Below are 18534 nucleotides of genomic sequence, written 5' to 3' on the forward strand. Positions count from 1 at the left end.
CCCTTGTGGTGAAAACTCAGGGTTTCCTCTAATGACTTTCATATATAACGTACAGCAGCGTTAATTATATATATTTGCATCTTGTACATTACACCCCTGGTACTTATTCATCTTACAACTGGAAGTTTGTACCTTTTAACCACCTTCGTTCAATTCCCCCTCCCCTTACCTCTGGTAACCACAAATCTGATCTCTTCTTCCGAGTCTGTTTGTTTGTCATGAAGTATAATTGACCTACATCACTATGTTAGTTCCTGGTATACAACATAGTGATTCGACATTTCTCTACGTTTCAAAGTGTTCACCACGATGAGTCTAGTGAGTGACCGTGTGTCACCATCCAGAGATACTACGTGGTTATCGACTATATTCCCCACACTGTACATTTCATCCCCAAGACTCATTTATTTTGTAACTGGAAGCTTGTACTCAGTGTCTCTCTTGCTCCTGGTTTTCTCTCTTTTCTTGACTTTCTGCCCGATGCCGGTTCTCCCTGCCTCCCTTCCTCCCTCTCTCCTTTCAGTCCAGCCCAGGACCTCCTTTGTCTTTGGCTTCCAGAGACCAGGGCCTTGCAGGGCTGACTTCTCCCTCCCTCCCCTCCAAACCTCCCCCTACCCCACCCCGCCCCTGACCATAGCTGGTGGTGAAAAATGGCGGGAAGGAAGAGAGGCACCATCGGCCTGGGCAACAGATAACCCTGAAGATCGAGGCTGACCAGGGGTCCCGAGTGGGGCTGGTGGCCGTGGACAAGGGTGTGTTCGTGCTGAATAAGAAGAACAAATTGACCCAGAGTAAGGTATGCCCCCGCGTCACAGAGGTTGGTTTGGAGATGGCGTTGGGTTAAGGTGGGAATGGCGCTGGGGGGAACAAATGGGTTTGAGTGTGGGTTGAGTGTAGGGGTCTGAATGGACGCAGATACGGGGATGGGTTGAAGTCAAGTTGACGACGAGAATGTGGATGGACAAGGGTCCAAGCTGGGGATGGTCCCGGGGATGGACACAGCTCCAGGTCTAACTCCAGATGGTCCACCATGGCCGGCCAGCCTGGGGACCAGGATGAGGATGGATGAGGTGGGGTTAGATGGACGCGTTGGCCGGTCGGTGGAGGCACAGCTGACCCGATCTCGCCACATTCTCGGCCTCCACTCCCCCCTGCAGATCTGGGACATAGTGGAGAAGGCAGACATTGGCTGCACCCCAGGCAGTGGAAGTGACTATGCCGGCGTCTTCACGGATGCAGGGCTGGCCCTCAAGACCAGCAAAGGCCTACAGACCGCCCAGAGGGCAGGTGGGGATGCAGCCAGCAACAGGGCTAGGGAGGGACGGGGCCTCCACCTCCCAGATACTGAGAACAGGTTAAGGGCATTGCTCTGGGATGGGGGTGGGGGTATCGAAGTCCCGCCTCCACCACCATCTAGCAAATTACTTCTTTCGGAGCCTCAGTTTCTGCATCTGTCAAATGGGAGCAATAACACCCCGACCTCACGGGGGACTACTGTGGGGAGGAAACCAAGGACGCACAGTAGGTGCCTAACCCATCTGATTCCTGGTCCACCCGCCTTTAGATCCTCAGTGCCCGAAACCAGCCGCCCGCCGACGCCGCTCGGTGCAGCTCATGGAAAAGAGGATGGATAAAGGTGGGAGCCCTCCTTCGGCGCTCGCCCACTGCTTCCCACCCGAGATCCAGCCCCTACGGGATCCCAGACGGAGAGGGAGGGGGAGGGCCTGGCCGTGGGGAAGTTCTCCCTGGGGTCTGTCCTGAGGGCCTCCTGCTTCGAGGCCCGGGCTGAGGGCGCGCGGGGCGGGGGAATCTGTGCTCCCACAGCGGGTCAGTACAACAAGGAGCTGCGCAAGTGCTGTGAGGACGGTATGCGGGACAACCCCATGAAGTTCCCGTGCCAGCGCCGGGCCCAGTTCATCCTGCAAGGCGACGCATGCGTGAAGGCCTTCCTGGACTGCTGCGAATACATCGCCCAGCTGCGGCTGCAGCACAGCCGCGACGGGACCCTGGAGCTGGCCAGGAGTGAGTCCGGCAGCAGGGAGGAGGCCCCTGTCCAAGGGAGGAGGAGGTGCCTGTCCAAGGGAGGAGGAGGCCCCTGTCCAAGGGAGGAGGAGGTGCCTGTCCAAGGGGGGAGGAGGTGCCTGTCCAAGGGGGGAAGAGGTGCCTGTCCAAGGGGGGAGGAGGTGCCTGTCCAAGGGAGCAGGTGCCTGTCCAAGGGGGGAGGAGGTGCCTATCCAAGGGGGGAAGAGGTGCCTGTCCAAGGGAGGAGGAGGTGCCTGTCCAAGAGGGGAGGAGGTGCCTATCCAAGGGAGGAGGTGCCTGTCCAAGGGGGGAGGAGGTGCCTGTCCAAGGGGGGAGGAGGTGTCTGTCCAAGCGGGGAGGAGGTGCCTGTCCAAGGGAGGAGGAGGTGCCTGTCCAAGGGAGGAGGAGGTGTCTGTCCAAGGGGGGAGGAGGTGCCTGTCCAAGGGAGGAGGAGGTGTCTGTCCAAGGGGGGAGGAGGTGCCTATCCAAGGGGGGAAGAGGTGCCTGTCCAAGGGAGGAGGAGGTGTCTGTCCAAGGGGGGAGGAGGTGCCTATCCAAGGGGGGAAGAGGTGCCTGTCCAAGGGGGGAGGAGGTGCCTGTCCAAGGGAGCAGGTGCCTGTCCAAGGGGGGAGGAGGTGCCTATCCAAGGGGGGAGGAGGTGCCTGTCCAAGAGGGGAGGAGGTGCCTATCCAAGGGAGGAGGTGCCTGTCCAAGGGGGGAGGAGGTGCCTGTCCAAGGGGGAAGGAGGTGCCTGTCCAAGGGGGGAGGAGGTGCCTGTCCAAGGGGGGAGGAGGTGTCTGTCCAAGGGGGGAGGAGGTGTCTGTCCAAGGGGGGAAGAGGTGCCTGTCCAAGGGGGGAGGTGCTTGTCCGAGGAGAGAGGAGGCGCCTGTCTGAGGAGGAAAGAAGTCTTCAGATGAGGAGCTAGGTGATTCAGGTCTGAGGGAAGAAGGACCCAGTCCAGTGGGGGACTAGGTCCTTCTTCCCTTGCCTGGGAGGCTCATCCTGAGGCAAAGGAATTTCCTTCCTGGGAGGATCATCCTGGCCCTGGCCCTGTCACTCTGAAGTTTGACCTTAGCAGTGCCCAGGACATCCATGGTCTGAGGGAACGTTCTAGATGGTAGGGCTGGTCACACTAGTTGCCAATGGGAAGACTAAGATGGGTTCTAGCCTTGCCTTTACCAAAGAAAACTAATTAATGTTGCCTTCCAAAGAGAGGTGCCTAATTTATGCCTAATCAATGTTTATTCATTCATTCATTCATTCAGTTCTGGATGTACACACTTGAAACTTTATATCTCCGGCCAAGTCAGTCTTAAGCAAAGCCAAGAGAAAATTCTCTTAGAAGCCCATTTCAAGCAAAACCAGAATGGTCTCCACTACAAAGTGGCATTTACAGAATTAACAAGAGTCCCCACTGCCATCGGCTGAGAGGCAGAGGACCCTGGTGTGAACTGATCCCCCCTTTTTTTAAACATCTTTTAATATGTCTTAATTAAGAGAAGGACTTTTCTGCCAGGATGGGCTTTGTCAAAACTGAATGTTTGCAGGCACCTCTCAAAGGCAGCCATTGCCAAAGTGGTCAAATAGGTCTAAATTCCTTTATCTGGAAAAGTAGCAACTCCTCCAACCCTCCCCCCCTCCAAAGACACAAAGATTCCCAACACACATGAACAAAGACTTCTACCTTCAGTCTCTTTGCAAATTGCAATAACTAGACATGGTGCTCTCTGCTCCAGTGACCCAAGACTTTTCTTTCGCAAAGAGGAAATTTGGACAAAACTTCTGATTTACTGGGGTGTAATTTACACACATGGGTGGTTTTTTTTTTTTTTTAATTTTTATTTATTTATTTATTTATTTATTTATTTATTTATTCGTTTATGGCTGTGTTGGGTCTTCGTTTCTGTGCGAGGGCTTTCTCTAGTTGCGGCAAGCGGGGGCCACTCTTCATCGCGGCGCGCGGGCCTCTCACTATCGCAGCCTCTCTTGTTGCAGAGCACAGGCTTCAGACGCGCAGGCTCAGTAGTTGTGGCTTATGGGCCCAGCCGCTCCGCGGCATGTGGGATCTTCCCAGACCAGGGCTCGAACCCGTGTCCCCTGCATTGGCAGGTGGACTCTCAACCACTGCGCCACCAGGGAAGCCCCATGGGTGGTTTTTTGTTTGTTTTTTCCCAGCATTGTGTCATTTCTTTAGCCAATTGGGATGAGACAGAGGGTTGGTTAAAAGTTAGTACCCCAAGGGCACTTTGATGGATTATTCCAGAGTATGGGTGGATTTGGGCATCTATGGAATTCCACGTACTTTGTCGTTAGGCAGACCCAGAGCCAAATTAAAATCTGTTCATCATTTTTTGAGGAAGGCCCAGCCAGGGTTGAACTCTATTCATTCCAGCCCAGCTTCGTGCTGACGGGGTCAAGCTGGCTTTTAAAGGCCACCATCTCTTCAGCAATCTCCATCAAGTCTGGGGAACCTCTCAACTCACCCCGTTGCTTTCAGGATAGACTTAACCATCAGACACAGCAGGCATGGTGCTTGAGGGCCAATGATGCTTTTAGAGGCTCATTCATGCAAATGTTTTCGTTCCCTTGAAAATCAAAGATGGGGAAAAAAAATCAATCCAGTTCAGTCTGGCTTATTTTCACCTTTCTACCAACAGAATTGTAAAATATGATATTTAATTTTTTTTATGGAGAAAGGAGCCCCCAGAGGCAAATGTGCCTAGGGTCCCCGGAAGTGATCACCTGGGTGTGTCGCTGCTAGGAATCCCTCCAGGGTATTATAGAGATAAATATGTAAAAGGGGAAGGCGGGGAAAGTGGGTCTGTTTTAACTCCCACCACCACCCACCCCCACCCCCGCAGGTGACCTGGATGATGAAATAATCCCGGAGGAGGACATCATTTCCCGAAGCCAGTTCCCAGAGAGCTGGCTGTGGACCATTGTTGAGGACCTTAAAGTCGCAGACAAAAATGGGTAAGGCTGGGGTGCTCCCACTTCAGCCCACCCCCAGGCCAGCCCCGATCATCACCCCAGACTGGACATTGAGTTTGCATGCACCTCAATGCCCCCTCTTTTCTGGAATCATTGTGGAATCACACAACCTAGCCTAGAAGAGTTGGGGCTACCTACACGTGCCCACCCGCCAGCCCCCCCTCCAACCCTGTCCCTTGGGGCCCCTCCCTACCAGCTCTCCCCCTCCACCCTGCTAGGCATCTTCTAATGCCTCCCCTCCCCAATCCAGAATCTCCACGAAGCTCATGAACGTGTTTTTGAAAGACTCCATCACCACTTGGGAGATTCTGGCTGTGAGCTTGTCAGACAAGAAAGGTGAGAGAGGATGGTGGCCTGGTCCTCAGGTGGCCAGGACCCCAGAACCACCCGGGCATTTTCTCATTCAATCCTGACAGATCCTTTGTTTCCTGGTGGCTGGCACTTTCCCCTGGTTCCTGGAGAGGCATTAGAGTGTAGAATGTGAGTGACATTGTGCTTTTTGTAAATAGATTTTAGTTTTAGTGCAGTTTTAGTTCAGAGCAAAATTGAGAGGACGGTGCAGAGATTTCCCATATACCCCTTTCCCCACCACAGACACAGTCTCCCTCACCATCAACATCCCCCACCAGCATGGTGCATGTGTAACAATCGAAGGATGCATGGATACATCATGATCACTGCAAGTTCTTAGCTGAGGTCAGGGTTCACTCTTGGTGCTGTATGTTCTATGGGTTTGGACAAATGTATAATGACATGTATCCACCATCATAGTATCATACAGAATGATTTACAGCAACAAAAACTTTGCAGGGGTGATGTTGCCATGATATTGGGTAAAGCAATTAAGAAAAAATAAAAGAGGAAGCAGGATGAAATGAGTGATTGAAACATTGGTGGTTAGATTGTGAAACACGACAAAAGAAGGTGTATGTGTACCCCCCCTGCCCTCCCTCCCCACCGCCACCAAGGGCTGGGTGTGAGACCCTGCCACACCCTAGCCAAATATGGATGACTTATAGCAGGTCTGAGAATGGGGCAAGGAGAGTGAGGCACTGACTTTGAATGCAAAATTAAGTGGGTGCCAAAAAACTCAGTCATCAAGATAAATCATATTTTCATGCAATAGTGTTTTTGGAAAAAAATCAAAATGAATGCAAAAAAAACCATGTTGTACAGAATATCCAAATTTTAAATATAAACCAGCACCGTACCGAGCCATAATGGAGTTTGAGGCAAAAGGAAAGATGTGCCCCATATGCATGTTTTATGTATATTTTAAAGGTTAATTTTTTTCCAGAGCATTAAAGTAGTTGAAAAACTATTGAAAACACTAAAACATTTTAAAAATAGGTGTATTAAAACTCACAACATTAAGTGTATTTTATTTATACCAAACTCAGAATTTAATATACTCTAGTATAAGTGTGTTTAGTTGTAATTTATCATAAATTATACTTTATTATCATTTTACTTTCCTGGCTTCAAGATTTCCAAAATCTGCTTCTTTGCCTCTCTTGCTTCTAATGGAAGGAATTGCAATTTTCTGCTAACTTCTCTTGAACAAGTGATGATGGCAGATGAAACCATATACACAGAGCACATAGTTTTCCTTCTGCCTGAGACTCCAAAGCCACTCAGCACAGTTCTAGTTTGGGGCCCCCATCCCTGTTTCAAATCAGAGCATCTTCGTATTCGCCTGTTGTACATTTCCATATATCGAGATTCTGTGTGAGGTTTCCTTTACCTAAAAAAAAAAGTTCCTGGAGCTTGAAAAAAAAAAAAAGTTGAAAACCACGGTTAGATCCTTGCCCCTCAAAGCCTATTCCCTGGACCAGCTGCAAACTGGTAAAGTAGCTTTACCCAGGGAGTTTGTTAGACATTCAGAATCTTAGTCACTCCTGACAGGCTCAGCCAGAATGTGCATTTTATTACATGATCCCCGGGAGATTTGTATGGACATGAATGTTGGAAGAGTTCTTCCCTGCACCAGCATTTCTCAGTCTCATCCCTGATGTCATTCTGGGCTGGGTCATTCTTTGTGGCAGGGGACTGTCCTGTGCAATATAAGATGTTGGGTATCTTCATGGCTTCTACCTGCTAGATTCCAGTAGCAACGCATCTCCCTAGTTGTGACATCCAAAATGTCCCCAGATATTACCAAATGTCCCCGGGGGTGGGGTGGGGCAGAATCCCTGTGGTTTTTAGATCTTGCCTGTGATATCTTTTCAACATTATTAACTCTCTACATATTATCTCATTTAATGCTCACAACTACCCTATAAGGTTGGTACTATGATTCTCCTACAAATGAGGACACTGAAGCCAGGGAAAGAAGGTGACTTGCCCAGGATCACAAGTGAATGAAACTTTCAGGAATCCAAACTTCAGAATAAAGACTGTAGCATCATAACCAATAGAACTTGAAATTTTTAGACTTGTGAGCTATTAGGAATTAAAGAGTCAGTAAGGTTAAAAGCAGGGAGCTTCCCAAGCCCAAGTGCCTGTGTCCAAATCCCAGGTCCTCCTCTGGGCAGCTGTGTGGCCTTTGTCAAGTTACCCAGCCTCTCTGTGCTCATCCATAAAATGGGCACAATAGAAATAGTACCTACTCAAAGTGTTGGGATTTTATAATAGTGATAATAGTACCTGACACATTGGAAATGTTCAATGAGTGTGAGCTATTATTTTTATTATTGGAGTCGAACATACTTTAGGGATCAAAGGGTAAATGCCTTTCGGAGATGCATAGATGCTTCCTTAAATGACACAAAGCAGGCATCAGAAGTCATTTCTTTCTTTCTTTTTTTTTTTAATTGAGGTATAGTTGATTTACAGTGTTGTGTTAGTTTCTGGCATTGTCATTTCTTTTTTAAAAAATATTTATTTATTTATTTACTCTTTGGCTGTGTGGGGTCTTAGTTGCAGCGCGGGCTCTTCGTTGTGGCGTGAGGGCTTCTTTCTAGTTGTGGAGTACTGGCTCCAGAGCACGTGGGCTCTCTAGTTGTGGCTTGCATGCTCAGTAGTTGCGGCTCACGGGCTTAGTTGCCCCGTGGCACGTGGGATCTTAGTTCCCAGACCAGGGATTGAACTCACGTCCCCTTGCATTGGAAGGCGGATTCTTAACCACTGGCCCACCAGCGAAGTCCCTCATTTCTTTTTTTTTTTTTTTTTTTTTTTTATTTTTTTTAATGCTATTCTTGTCTGCTTACATTCTTTTTATTTATGTATGTATGTATGTATGTATGGCTGTGTTGGGTCTTCGTTTCTGTGCGAGGGCTTTCTCTAGTTGTGGCAAGTGGGGGCCACTCTTCATCGCGGTGCGCGGGCCTCTCACTATCGCTGGCCCCTCCCTCCTTGCCGAGCACAGGCTCCAGATGCGCAGGCTCAGTAATTGTGGCTCACGGGCCCAGTTGCTCCGCGGCATGTGGGATCTTCCCAGACCAGGGCTCGAACCCGCGTCCCCTGCATTGGCAGGCAGATTCTCAACCACTGCGCCACCAGGGAAGCCCTCCCTCATTTCTTTTTAACTAAGAGATTTTTTAAAAAATGTATTAGGTTTTCAGAAACAATTGAGCAAAAAGTATAGAGAGGTGCCATGTACCCCTCTCTCCCCCAGATTCCCCTATTGTTAACATCCTGCATTAGTGTGGTACGTTTGTTATAATGGATGGACCAATACTAATACATTATTATGAACTGAAGCCCATAGTTGGCATTAGGATTCACTCTTGGTGTTGTACATTCTATGGGTTTGGATAAATACATCATGACTTGTAGCCACTGTCACAGTATCACACAGAATAATTGTTTCACTGCCTTGAAGTGACAGGAATTGTGTATCAGAAGTCATTCCTTTTTTGGTTCTCTTTCCATTCTTCCTTCCATCTCATTCAAGGAGAAAAGCTAAGTCTAGTGCAAGGATGTCTTCACCTTGTCTCTAATTCTTGTTTAACTCCTTTTTTTAAACAAAGAGAGAGTGGTCTAGCTTTCTGCGGACAACACAAGCTAACCAGTATTTAACAAAATCATTCTGTTTTCCTTGAGGTAACCTCCTGTTTATAGCACAAGAACCTGGGTTCTCATGCACCGTAGTAAATTAAATTTGAGTTTAAAAATGTAAATAGTAGGTAAGAAATGGTAAATTAAACCAGTGACTATAGCAGACCCCCCGAGGGTGATGAGTAAATGACTGTAGATTGGGAAATAAGGATTTTGTTCAAGCCTCTGATTATTATTTTTTCTGCCATTGAAGAATACGAAAAATTATCAGATCTTCTTAGTTTTTCTTTTTTGGCGGTGCTGCGTGGCTTGTGGAATCTTAGTTCCCCAAGCAGGGATTGAACCCTGGTCCAATCAGGGATTGGCCCTCAGCAGTGAGAGCAGGGAGTCCTAACCACTGGACCGCCAGGGAATTCCCTCCAATCTTAATAGATTTCTTGGTGTAACATTATTATTAATGTGATAATGTTTTCACAAATTTCACTTGCATCGACACTTTGCTTACATTTAATCTGGTAACTGCTGTATCACAAGTAACCACTGTTTTTAAGCATCGTTTTGCTCGATGTTGTCAACAAAATTCAACTGAGTAAATCTGAAGATCTAATTGGGTTTGTTAAACAATTCATGAGCTGGGCAGCATCTTATCTGGCAAGCAGAGAGATACTCAGAGGAGTTGTACAAAATGAAAGGTTTTTATAGAGTGAAGGGTAGGGCAAACAAGTCATCAGCAAGAGAAAAATTTCCTCATTGGAGGAAAGTAACAGTTCAGGTAAGACAGCTTCTCATTGGCTGAGCTGCAGTGTTTTCATTGGCTGGGCTTGTTGCTGGGCAGGAAGAAAATCGTCCTTCCTCCTGCTGTAGTAAGTTAATTGCACTTTCTGCTTGGGAGTGCAAACATCTCTTCCAGTTGGGGTCTGTAATTGAAGCTTCTTCCTGTTGGGATCTGTTGACATCTTCCTGTTTGGGATAACATCTTCCTGTTTGGGATAACCGAAGTGAGTGGTAGGACATCAGAGCTCCCTCTACAGGTCTTCCCTTCTCCAATTTTAGTTGAGGTGTCCTATTACTTTTTACAATGTAGATCAGCACTGTCCATTAGAAATATAATGCAAGCTGTGTATGTCATTTAAAATTTTCTGGTAGCCCCACAGAAATGGAGTAGATTAAATCAATTTTAATAATACATTTTATTTAATCCAAATATATCCAAAATATTATTATTTCAACATTTTGTAAAAATTTGCAAAACCACTACCACACTAATCATGTTACAATAGCAAATCTATTAATGTTTAAGAATAACCTATTAATATCTCAAAATTTTTAATCATGTATTTTATTTTTGTTTGTACTAAGCCTTCGAAATCTGCCATGTATTTTATACTGACAGTGCATCTAAATTAGGATGCTAGCTTTTCATTGAAAATACTCTGATCTGTATTTTGGGATCCATAAAATTTACAGCTGAAAAGGTAGATTGGCCCATCCAAGTTGTTCTAAACATACTTAAACTAAAAACTTTAAAAGTTTTCCAATCACTGAATCAAGCATCGTTTTTAAAATTGAGATATAATTCACATAACATGAAAGTCACCGTTTGAAAGTGAACAAGTCAGTGGTTTTTATTACATTCACAATGAGCATTGGTTTTTAAGTTTAAATCTAAGTTAATTAAAAGGAAATAAAAGTAGGAATCCAGTTCTCACTGGAGCTAGCCACATTTCAAGTGCCCAGTGACCACTTGGGGCTACCATTTTGGAGACTGTACATATAGACCCTTCATTTATGCTTGCCTTCTTCCCTCCTACACAACTATCTATGAGTAAAATTACAAAGAAAATGGGAACCATTAAATCATGGCAACTCCCAGCCACCACCACCATCTGTAAGTTATCACCATTAATGATGGTTCATCTGTGGGCTTCTGCAAAGACAGGCTGACCTTGGGACAGCTCCAGTGGTCAGAGGTAAGCACTGAGACATTGGTAGGGGCAAGAACTTGGACCTGAACTTGGATCCAGTCCACCTTGCCCACCCCCCGCCCCACCCCTGACACTTCGTGTTCTGTTTCCACCCGGGCAGGGATCTGTGTGGCTGACCCCTATGAGGTCACGGTGATGCAGGATTTCTTCATTGACCTGCGTCTACCCTACTCTGTTGTGCGCAATGAGCAGGTGGAGATCCGAGCTGTCCTCTACAACTACCGGGAGGTGGAAGAGCTCAAGGTGGGCCCCTGGTGCAATGGAAGCATGATGGGGGCTTGGAGAAGAGGGTCTGTGGCACATTCCCCTGACTTGATACTCTCTCTCCCCGGCAGGTGAGGGTGGAATTGCTCTACAATCCAGCCTTCTGTAGCCTGGCAACTGCCAAGAAGCGCCACCAGCAGACTCTAATCATCCCACCCAAGTCCTCGGTGCCCGTGCCTTATGTCATTGTGCCCCTGAAGGTCGGCCTCCATGAGGTGGAGGTCAAGGCTGCTGTCTACAACCGCTTCATCAGTGATGGTGTCAAGAAGACCCTGAAGGTCGTGGTGAGTCCTTGGGTTACCTGCTGCCCCTTGTCCCTCAGGAAAGGCTCCTGTTCTCCCTGTGCTGTCAACCCAGGTTAGAGACCCAGGCCAACCTTAGGAAATTCAGGAGTCCTGGAGGTTTGGAAGCAGGGCCGGGATTAGGGTGAGGCAAGTGAGGTATTCTCCTTGGGCACACAATTTTAGGGGGCACCCGAAAGCTCAAACAAAGATCAATAATATTTTTTTCATTAAAATATATTTTAATATCAAATATAACATTTTGTAACACATTTCAGCATAGGAGTTTTCTTTTGACTTTAATAATCTTGATGGGAATTCCCTGGCAGTCCAGTGATTGGGACTCGGCGCTTTCACTGCTGGGGCCCCGGGTTCGATCCCTGGTTAGGGAACTAAGATCTCATAAGCCGCAGGGTGCAGCCAAATAAATAAATAAATAAAATAAAAAGGTTTATCTGTAGACACATGACAGCTCACATTGGGCCTTTGATTCTAATTAAGATAGCCCCTATTTTAATTGAGCACTTATGTGTCAGGCACTGTGTTAGTACTTATGTACATTCTTTCATTTATTTTTTCTTTTTCTATTTTCTTTATTATTTATTCTTATTTATTTATTTAAAATTTTTGTTTTACTTTTATATTATTTGTTTTATTTTTAGATTTTTATTTTTATTTTATTTAGCCCATTGAGAGGCATTTGGGTTAAAAACAGACTCTGGAGCCAGACTACCAGGTTCAAGCCCAAATTCTGTTCTACTCGCTGTGTGACCTTGGGCAAGTTACTTCACCTGTCTGTACCCCAGTTCCCCCATCTTTAAAATGGCACTGATAATAGCAGTACCCACTCCAGTGGGTTGTTGTGAAGATTACATGAATTAACCCCAGGAAAGCAATCTTCTAGGCACATAGGAAGATTTCTAAAGGCCTTGTTATTTCTTCATTAATTTATAATTTTATTATTAATTTGCACAACAGTGGGTATGAGGTAGATGTTTATATTACCTCCTTATAAGGAAGGAAGCTGAGGCACAGACAGATTAAGTAACTGACTTCCAGTCACACAGCTAAGGTCAGATGGAGGCCATCATGCCTTGTGCTATAGTAATCCCAAGAACAGTGCCCTGCTGACTGTCTGTCCGTCTGCCCTTTTATTCACATGACTCCCCCTACCCCCAACACTGTCCAGCCAGAAGGAATGAGAGTCAACAAAACTGTGGCCGTTCGCACACTGGATCCAGAACATCTGGGCCAAAGTGAGTCAGCGAGGCAGAGGGGGTGAGGCCTGGGTGGTGATGCAGGGTGGGGTGGGAGGGGGCTGGTGCCATTTGTGTCTCCCATTCACCCGGCAGAGGGAGTGCAGCGAGAGGAAATCAAAGCTGCCAATCTCAGTGACCAAGTCCCAGACACGGAGTCAGAGACCAAGATCCTCCTGCAAGGTGAGATGCCCTTGGCCCCAATCCCAGGGGACCCAGAATGGTGTTGCGGGGCCATGACTCCTGAGAAGGGAGCCCAGTTCCATCTAATCCCAGGAGTATTTAACCACTGTGTCTCCCACCTCCTCTTCAGCTAGAACCCCTCCTTAATCTGCTTTATAGAAGGCTCCAGGCAGTACTTAGTTCAGCAAATAGCTTTTGCTGATAAAGAGCGGTATAGTTCAAGAGCAGAAATTCTGGATTTAATTGCCTCGGATGGAGAACTGGGGCGAGAAGGGACAAGACGGAGCTGGAAAGGCACCTTGCAACTTGAGAGCTGTAAGGTTTTGGGAGGAGACCCTTGGTTTCCTCATCTGTGATGGGGCGGAATAATAGTATTGATATCTAAGGGTTGTTGGGAGGATTAAATGAGATACTGTATGGTATTAGAACAGAGCCTAGCAAATAGCATTAAGCATGATAAAAGTATTCATGGTGGTTGTTCCTGGAATTATTTTACCACTGGTGTAACCAGAGGACCCAGGGACCGGAGTTGCCCTGTGAAGCGGAAGCCCACTCCCACCGCCCACAAATGCAGAGTCCCGTCTAGCCACTCCGCCGTGCATCATTTCCATCACTCACATGCTCCCAGCTGTGTCCCTGACCCCTTGGGCCCTGGCTGGTCAGAGCCTGGAAACGCTGGGGGCAGCCCCAGACTTGAGTGCCATCCTCACGCCCGGCTGCAGGGACCCCAGTGGCCCAGATGACAGAGGACGCCATCAACGGGGAGCGACTGAAGCACCTCATCCAAACCCCCTCGGGCTGCGGAGAGCAGAACATGATCAGCATGACGCCCACGGTCATCGCGGTGCACTACCTAGACAGCACCGAGCAGTGGGAGAAGTTCGGCCTGGAGAAGCGGCAGGAGGCCTTGGAGCTCATCAAGAAGGGTGTGCGCCCCACCCGCCCCTCGGAGCCGCCTCCACCCCTGAGACTCCACCTCTCTGAGACCCGCTCCTATGAAAGCCCTCCACCCCTGGACCCTGCCCCTCTGAGCCCCTTCCACTCCTGAGACCCTGCCCACCTCGAGGCCCCGCCCCCTCCACTCCTGAGGCCCCGCCCATTCGAGGCCCCGCCCCTCCTCTGAGCCCACCCCCTCACCCCTCTCTGAGCCCCTCTCTGAGCTCCCTCCCCCGCTGAGGCCCCCTTGCCCCTGAGAACCCATTTTGAGAACCCTCCTCTCTCTCAATCCCCTCTCCTCCGAGAACTCCTTCCCCTTCTTCTCTCTGATCCTCCCACCTTCTCTGAGTCCCTCTCTGCTTTAAGCTCCCCTCCCTCCCATACACCCGTCCCCTGCCCAGAGCCCCCACCTTTCCTCTCTGGACCCCTGTCCCGCCCCTCACAGAATCTTTATCCTTTTTCTAAGCCCCTCCCCTTCCTGGCCTACCCACCCCAGCCGCCCCCTCCACTCAGCCTCTGGTGACACTTCTCTCTTCCCTGCAGGGTACACCCAGCAGCTGGCCTACAGACAACCCAACTCGGCTTACGCCGCCTTCCTGAAACGGCCACCCAGCACCTGGTGAGTCTCCACGATCAGCTTGCCCATCCTCAGCCTTGCACCTCCCTGAGCAGGGCCTGGATCCCGGCCTGGGGTGGTCTAGGCGGGTCGCCACCCAGAATCAAGGTACCAGCCCGCTGTGTAACCTGCATGCAACGCTGGGTCCCGGGCTTTGGGAAGGGAACCTGGGCCAACCAGGCTAGGCCCTGCCTCTCTCTGCTCATTGGTTGGCTGGGATGCCAGTCTACGGATCCCAGAGACAATTGGCTCATGCTCTGTACCCACCCACCAGGCTGACAGCCTTCGTGGTCAAGGTCTTTGCACTGGCCTCCAACCTCATCGCCATCGACTCCCAGGTCCTCTGTGGGGCCGTCAAATGGCTGATCCTAGAGAAGCAGAAGCCTGATGGAGTCTTCCAGGAGGATGGGCCCGTGATACACCAAGAAATGATTGTAAGAGGCAGAGATTCGGGGCAGGCTGGGGGGAGAGGGGCACCTGAGCATCCCACGACAGACTGGAGGAAGATCCCGCCATCCACCCACTGCCCAATTCACTGTGTGTGGGAACAGGGAAATGAGGGAACTGAAAGTGTCATTCCTCCCTTGCAAAAACCAGAGACCTGCAGGATCTGGTGCAAAATGAAATTCCCCTGGCTCCCCATTGCTCTTAAACACAGAACTCAGAGCTGTGGCCCTAAAAGTGTGGTCCCCAGGCCAGCAGCGTCAGCACTACCTGCAAACTTGTTAGAAATGCAAAATGTCAGAAATTCTCAGGCTGCACTCCAGATGCACTGAATCAGAAACTTTAGGGGCAACGCCTAGGAATCTGAGTTTTAACACCCTCCCCCCACCACCCCCACCAGGTGTGCTTAAGTTGGAGAATTGATGCCTTAGCCTGACCTTTCAGGCTTCCAGCCTCATAGCCTTACCTCCTTCTTTCCACACTCCGTCTGTACTGCTGGGAGCCTTGCTCTATACAGACACAGGGCCTTTGCACATGCTGTTCCTGCTGCCTGGCATGCTAACCCCTGCCCTCTTTGAGACTTTACTCTTACTCACTGTTCAGATTGTGGTTCCAGCTATCATTGCTCAGGGACACTTATCCATGACTGAGTCACCCTCCCACTATCCATTCTCAATGCCACATCCACTTCTCCCGTGCAGCACTCATCAGTTTGTAATTACATATTTGTTGATGAGCTGGTTGGTTCCTATCTGTCTCCCCTACCAGATGGGGAGTTCCATGAGGGCTGGGGCCGGAGTCTGGTTTTCATCCAACATCTCGACCACAGCATCAGCGACATTTGCAGAATGAATAAATGAATGAATGAATACCAAAGAGCTTGACCCTCCTGGGGAGAAACTGGGAAGAGACCCAGACCTCCCTTGACCGGCTGATCCTACAGGGGGAGGTTGGTTGGCGTGTGGGAACACACTGGTGACCCTATCCTTGTTTCCTGCTTCTCCTCTAGGGTGGCTTCAAGAATCCCGAGGAGAAAGACGTGTCCCTCACGGCGTTTGTTCTCATCGCGCTGCAGGAGGCTGAAGACATTTGCGACGCACAGGTCAACGTAAGTGTCCCCTGCTCTCTCCCTTCTTCCTCTCCCCCACCCAGGACACATCCACGTGGGAAGGTGAGGTGTTGCTTTCCAGCCATTTCCAGTCCTCCCAGTGTGGTAACAACCACCACAGCGGCCATAAGAGTGTCTAACTAAGATAAATCATCTAAGAGTGTGACAAGTTTAAGTCCTGTAATCCTTGTAACAGCCCAAGAGGTAGGCTACTCTTATTATCCCCAGTTTACAGAAGAGAAAACTGAGGCACAGAGAAATCAAAGATCGGGTCCTTTCTGCCTGCTTTACCATTGTCAGAGAGTTGTAGCCAATTTCAACAAAAGCCCCTTCAGCTTGCTCTCCACAACACTCCTACATCTGTATCCTTGCTGCTTCCCTAAAGAAAGCTCAGGACACAGAGCTAAAAGGGGAGTGGGAGCGGAATCGTCAAGATTATTACCTTAGTCTGAGGGATCTTTCAGGAGATTTTTAAAGGGGTCCATGACCCCAAAAGGAAAAGCATTAAAAATGTTGGCTCATTGCTATCCCCTTTTCCTCTAGTTTTGGTTCTGAAGCAGAGAAGCTTAGAAAGACAGGCTCCTGAGAATCTGTAATCGCTCCATCTGCTTTGCCCTGGGGTTTTGAGAGTGGGCTGTTTGACTTTTAGTTACCCTAGTGGGGAACCTCAGGATCTCCCCTTCAGCCAGCTGCTTCTCCCTCCTCAGAACCCCAGAAAAGAGGTGGAGGGGAGGGGGCTGTTACCTTTTATGCCCAAGAGGGACCTAGGTCTTCCTGGTTCCAACCTTGAAGATTTGAGAGAAATTATAGCAGAAAAGAGCACTAGAACTGTGGGGTCAGACAAAACTGACCTCAAATCCTGACTCTCAGGCACTTCCCCTTGCTGGGCCTCAGTGTGTGCATCTGTAAAATGGGTATAATAATCTTTGTGTTTTTTTTTAGGACTCTCTCAGTTGTCCTAGATGTCACACATGTGTCCTAGTTATCATACGTGTGACCTAGATCGTACAAAAATAGATGGGAAATTTATTTTAGGGATCTAAGAATTTATCAAATTCAAAGATGAAAGTAGGGACTTCCTTGGTAGTCCAGTGGTTAAGGTCCGATCCCTGGTTGGGGAACTAAGATCCCACATGCCTGTGCAGCCAAAAAAAAGAAAAATGAAAATAGCCTCAGGGACTCTGCCAGGATGCTTTGTTCTTCATGTTCTCACATGTCTTTCATTCCCTTCTTGCCCAATAATTCAACTTTTCCCTGCCATCCAGCCTGCCTGGCAGAACATGGCTGTCTTCCTTGGGGAAATAGTCAGACCAAGGCTACAGCTCAGGTTCCCAGTGAAGGATTCTGATTGGCTCAGCTTGGGTCAGGGATTCACCCCTGGACCAATCAGTTGAGGCCAGGAAGTAGGTCTTAGTGGGCAAATATGGCTGCTTCCACTGTGGCCACGTGAATGAAAGGGAGGAGGTATTCTTACAACAATCAAGGACAGATGTAGGAGGGATAGCTGGGCAGGCAAAAGGATTGTTTCTTCTACAACACAGCATGAAGTATGGCATAGGCTATGGAACCAGACTGCTGGCATTTAAATCAACAGGGCGCTGACCAGCTTGTGGAAGCCAGTTGTTAAATTTCCAGGACTTTGCAAGCTGGTTGTTAAACACAATCATTGTTTAAAATTAAATTGTATAAACTTACAGTTAAACTGCAAACATTAAACACTAAAAACACAGGTAATAAACACTTAAAATGTATCACTTCCTAAATATTTTGCTACCTTTTATCATTATCCTCTTGAGGTTATTTATGTCTATTATATCTGTATGGTGGAAATATTATATGATGTTGTGTTACTGCCCATCTCTTCCCAAATCTACATTCAGTGATGCCACATTGCTAGGTTGAAATCAGCCATGGTAGTATTGACACCATGGAAATCAGCAAACACTTCAAATCATGTCTTCCCCCGATCCCCATCTTTCTGAGTCACAGTATTTTTATCTGCGCAGTAGGATAATGATGAAAATAGTACCTGTCTCATAGGATTTTATGAGATTAAATGAGCGGATATATGACTGGGACATAGTAAGGGCTAGCTGTGATGAAGATAGTGATTGGATAAGAGGTGTTCCCTTGGTGTGCTGAATCTGCCTCATACTAGCTCACGAGTGCCTTTTGGGGGCATCTCTTCCCCACTCCATGTTCAGGGACATCACATTAGTAGCTTGAAATTGACCATTGTGGAAGTTTTTACACCACAGTAATTGGCAATCTATAAACTAGCAACCCCTCTACCCACCCACCCCCCAATCCCATGCCTCCACTGGAGAGCTGGTTGTTAAACATTTACTAGCACACCACGGGGTATATAAACTCCCCCGCCCCACCCCCCACCCCAGCACAGAGTAGGTACTCAGCAACAAAGCAGCTCACAATGGGAAACCCTCAAAAA

The 18534-nt window shown here is 48.3% G+C and overlaps 1 protein-coding gene across 1 annotated transcript in view; it reads left to right on the forward strand.

Annotated features, from left to right (window-relative positions):
* C3 (complement C3) overlaps window positions 1–18534 on the forward strand; it is a 35800-nt gene that overhangs the window by 7362 nt on the left and 9904 nt on the right. The window contains exons 14-27 of the mRNA XM_036846252.1: window positions 638–796; window positions 1158–1287; window positions 1565–1636; window positions 1825–2022; window positions 4884–4995; window positions 5264–5349; window positions 11098–11240; window positions 11333–11545; window positions 12732–12798; window positions 12895–12981; window positions 13704–13907; window positions 14461–14536; window positions 14808–14967; window positions 15987–16085. Coding sequence (XP_036702147.1) covers window positions 638–796; window positions 1158–1287; window positions 1565–1636; window positions 1825–2022; window positions 4884–4995; window positions 5264–5349; window positions 11098–11240; window positions 11333–11545; window positions 12732–12798; window positions 12895–12981; window positions 13704–13907; window positions 14461–14536; window positions 14808–14967; window positions 15987–16085 — 1806 coding nt within the window. The remainder of the gene's footprint in view (window positions 1–637; window positions 797–1157; window positions 1288–1564; window positions 1637–1824; window positions 2023–4883; window positions 4996–5263; window positions 5350–11097; window positions 11241–11332; window positions 11546–12731; window positions 12799–12894; window positions 12982–13703; window positions 13908–14460; window positions 14537–14807; window positions 14968–15986; window positions 16086–18534) is intronic.

This window comes from Balaenoptera musculus, chromosome 3, assembly GCF_009873245.2.
Source record: "Balaenoptera musculus isolate JJ_BM4_2016_0621 chromosome 3, mBalMus1.pri.v3, whole genome shotgun sequence".
Lineage (NCBI taxonomy): Eukaryota > Metazoa > Chordata > Mammalia > Artiodactyla > Balaenopteridae > Balaenoptera > Balaenoptera musculus.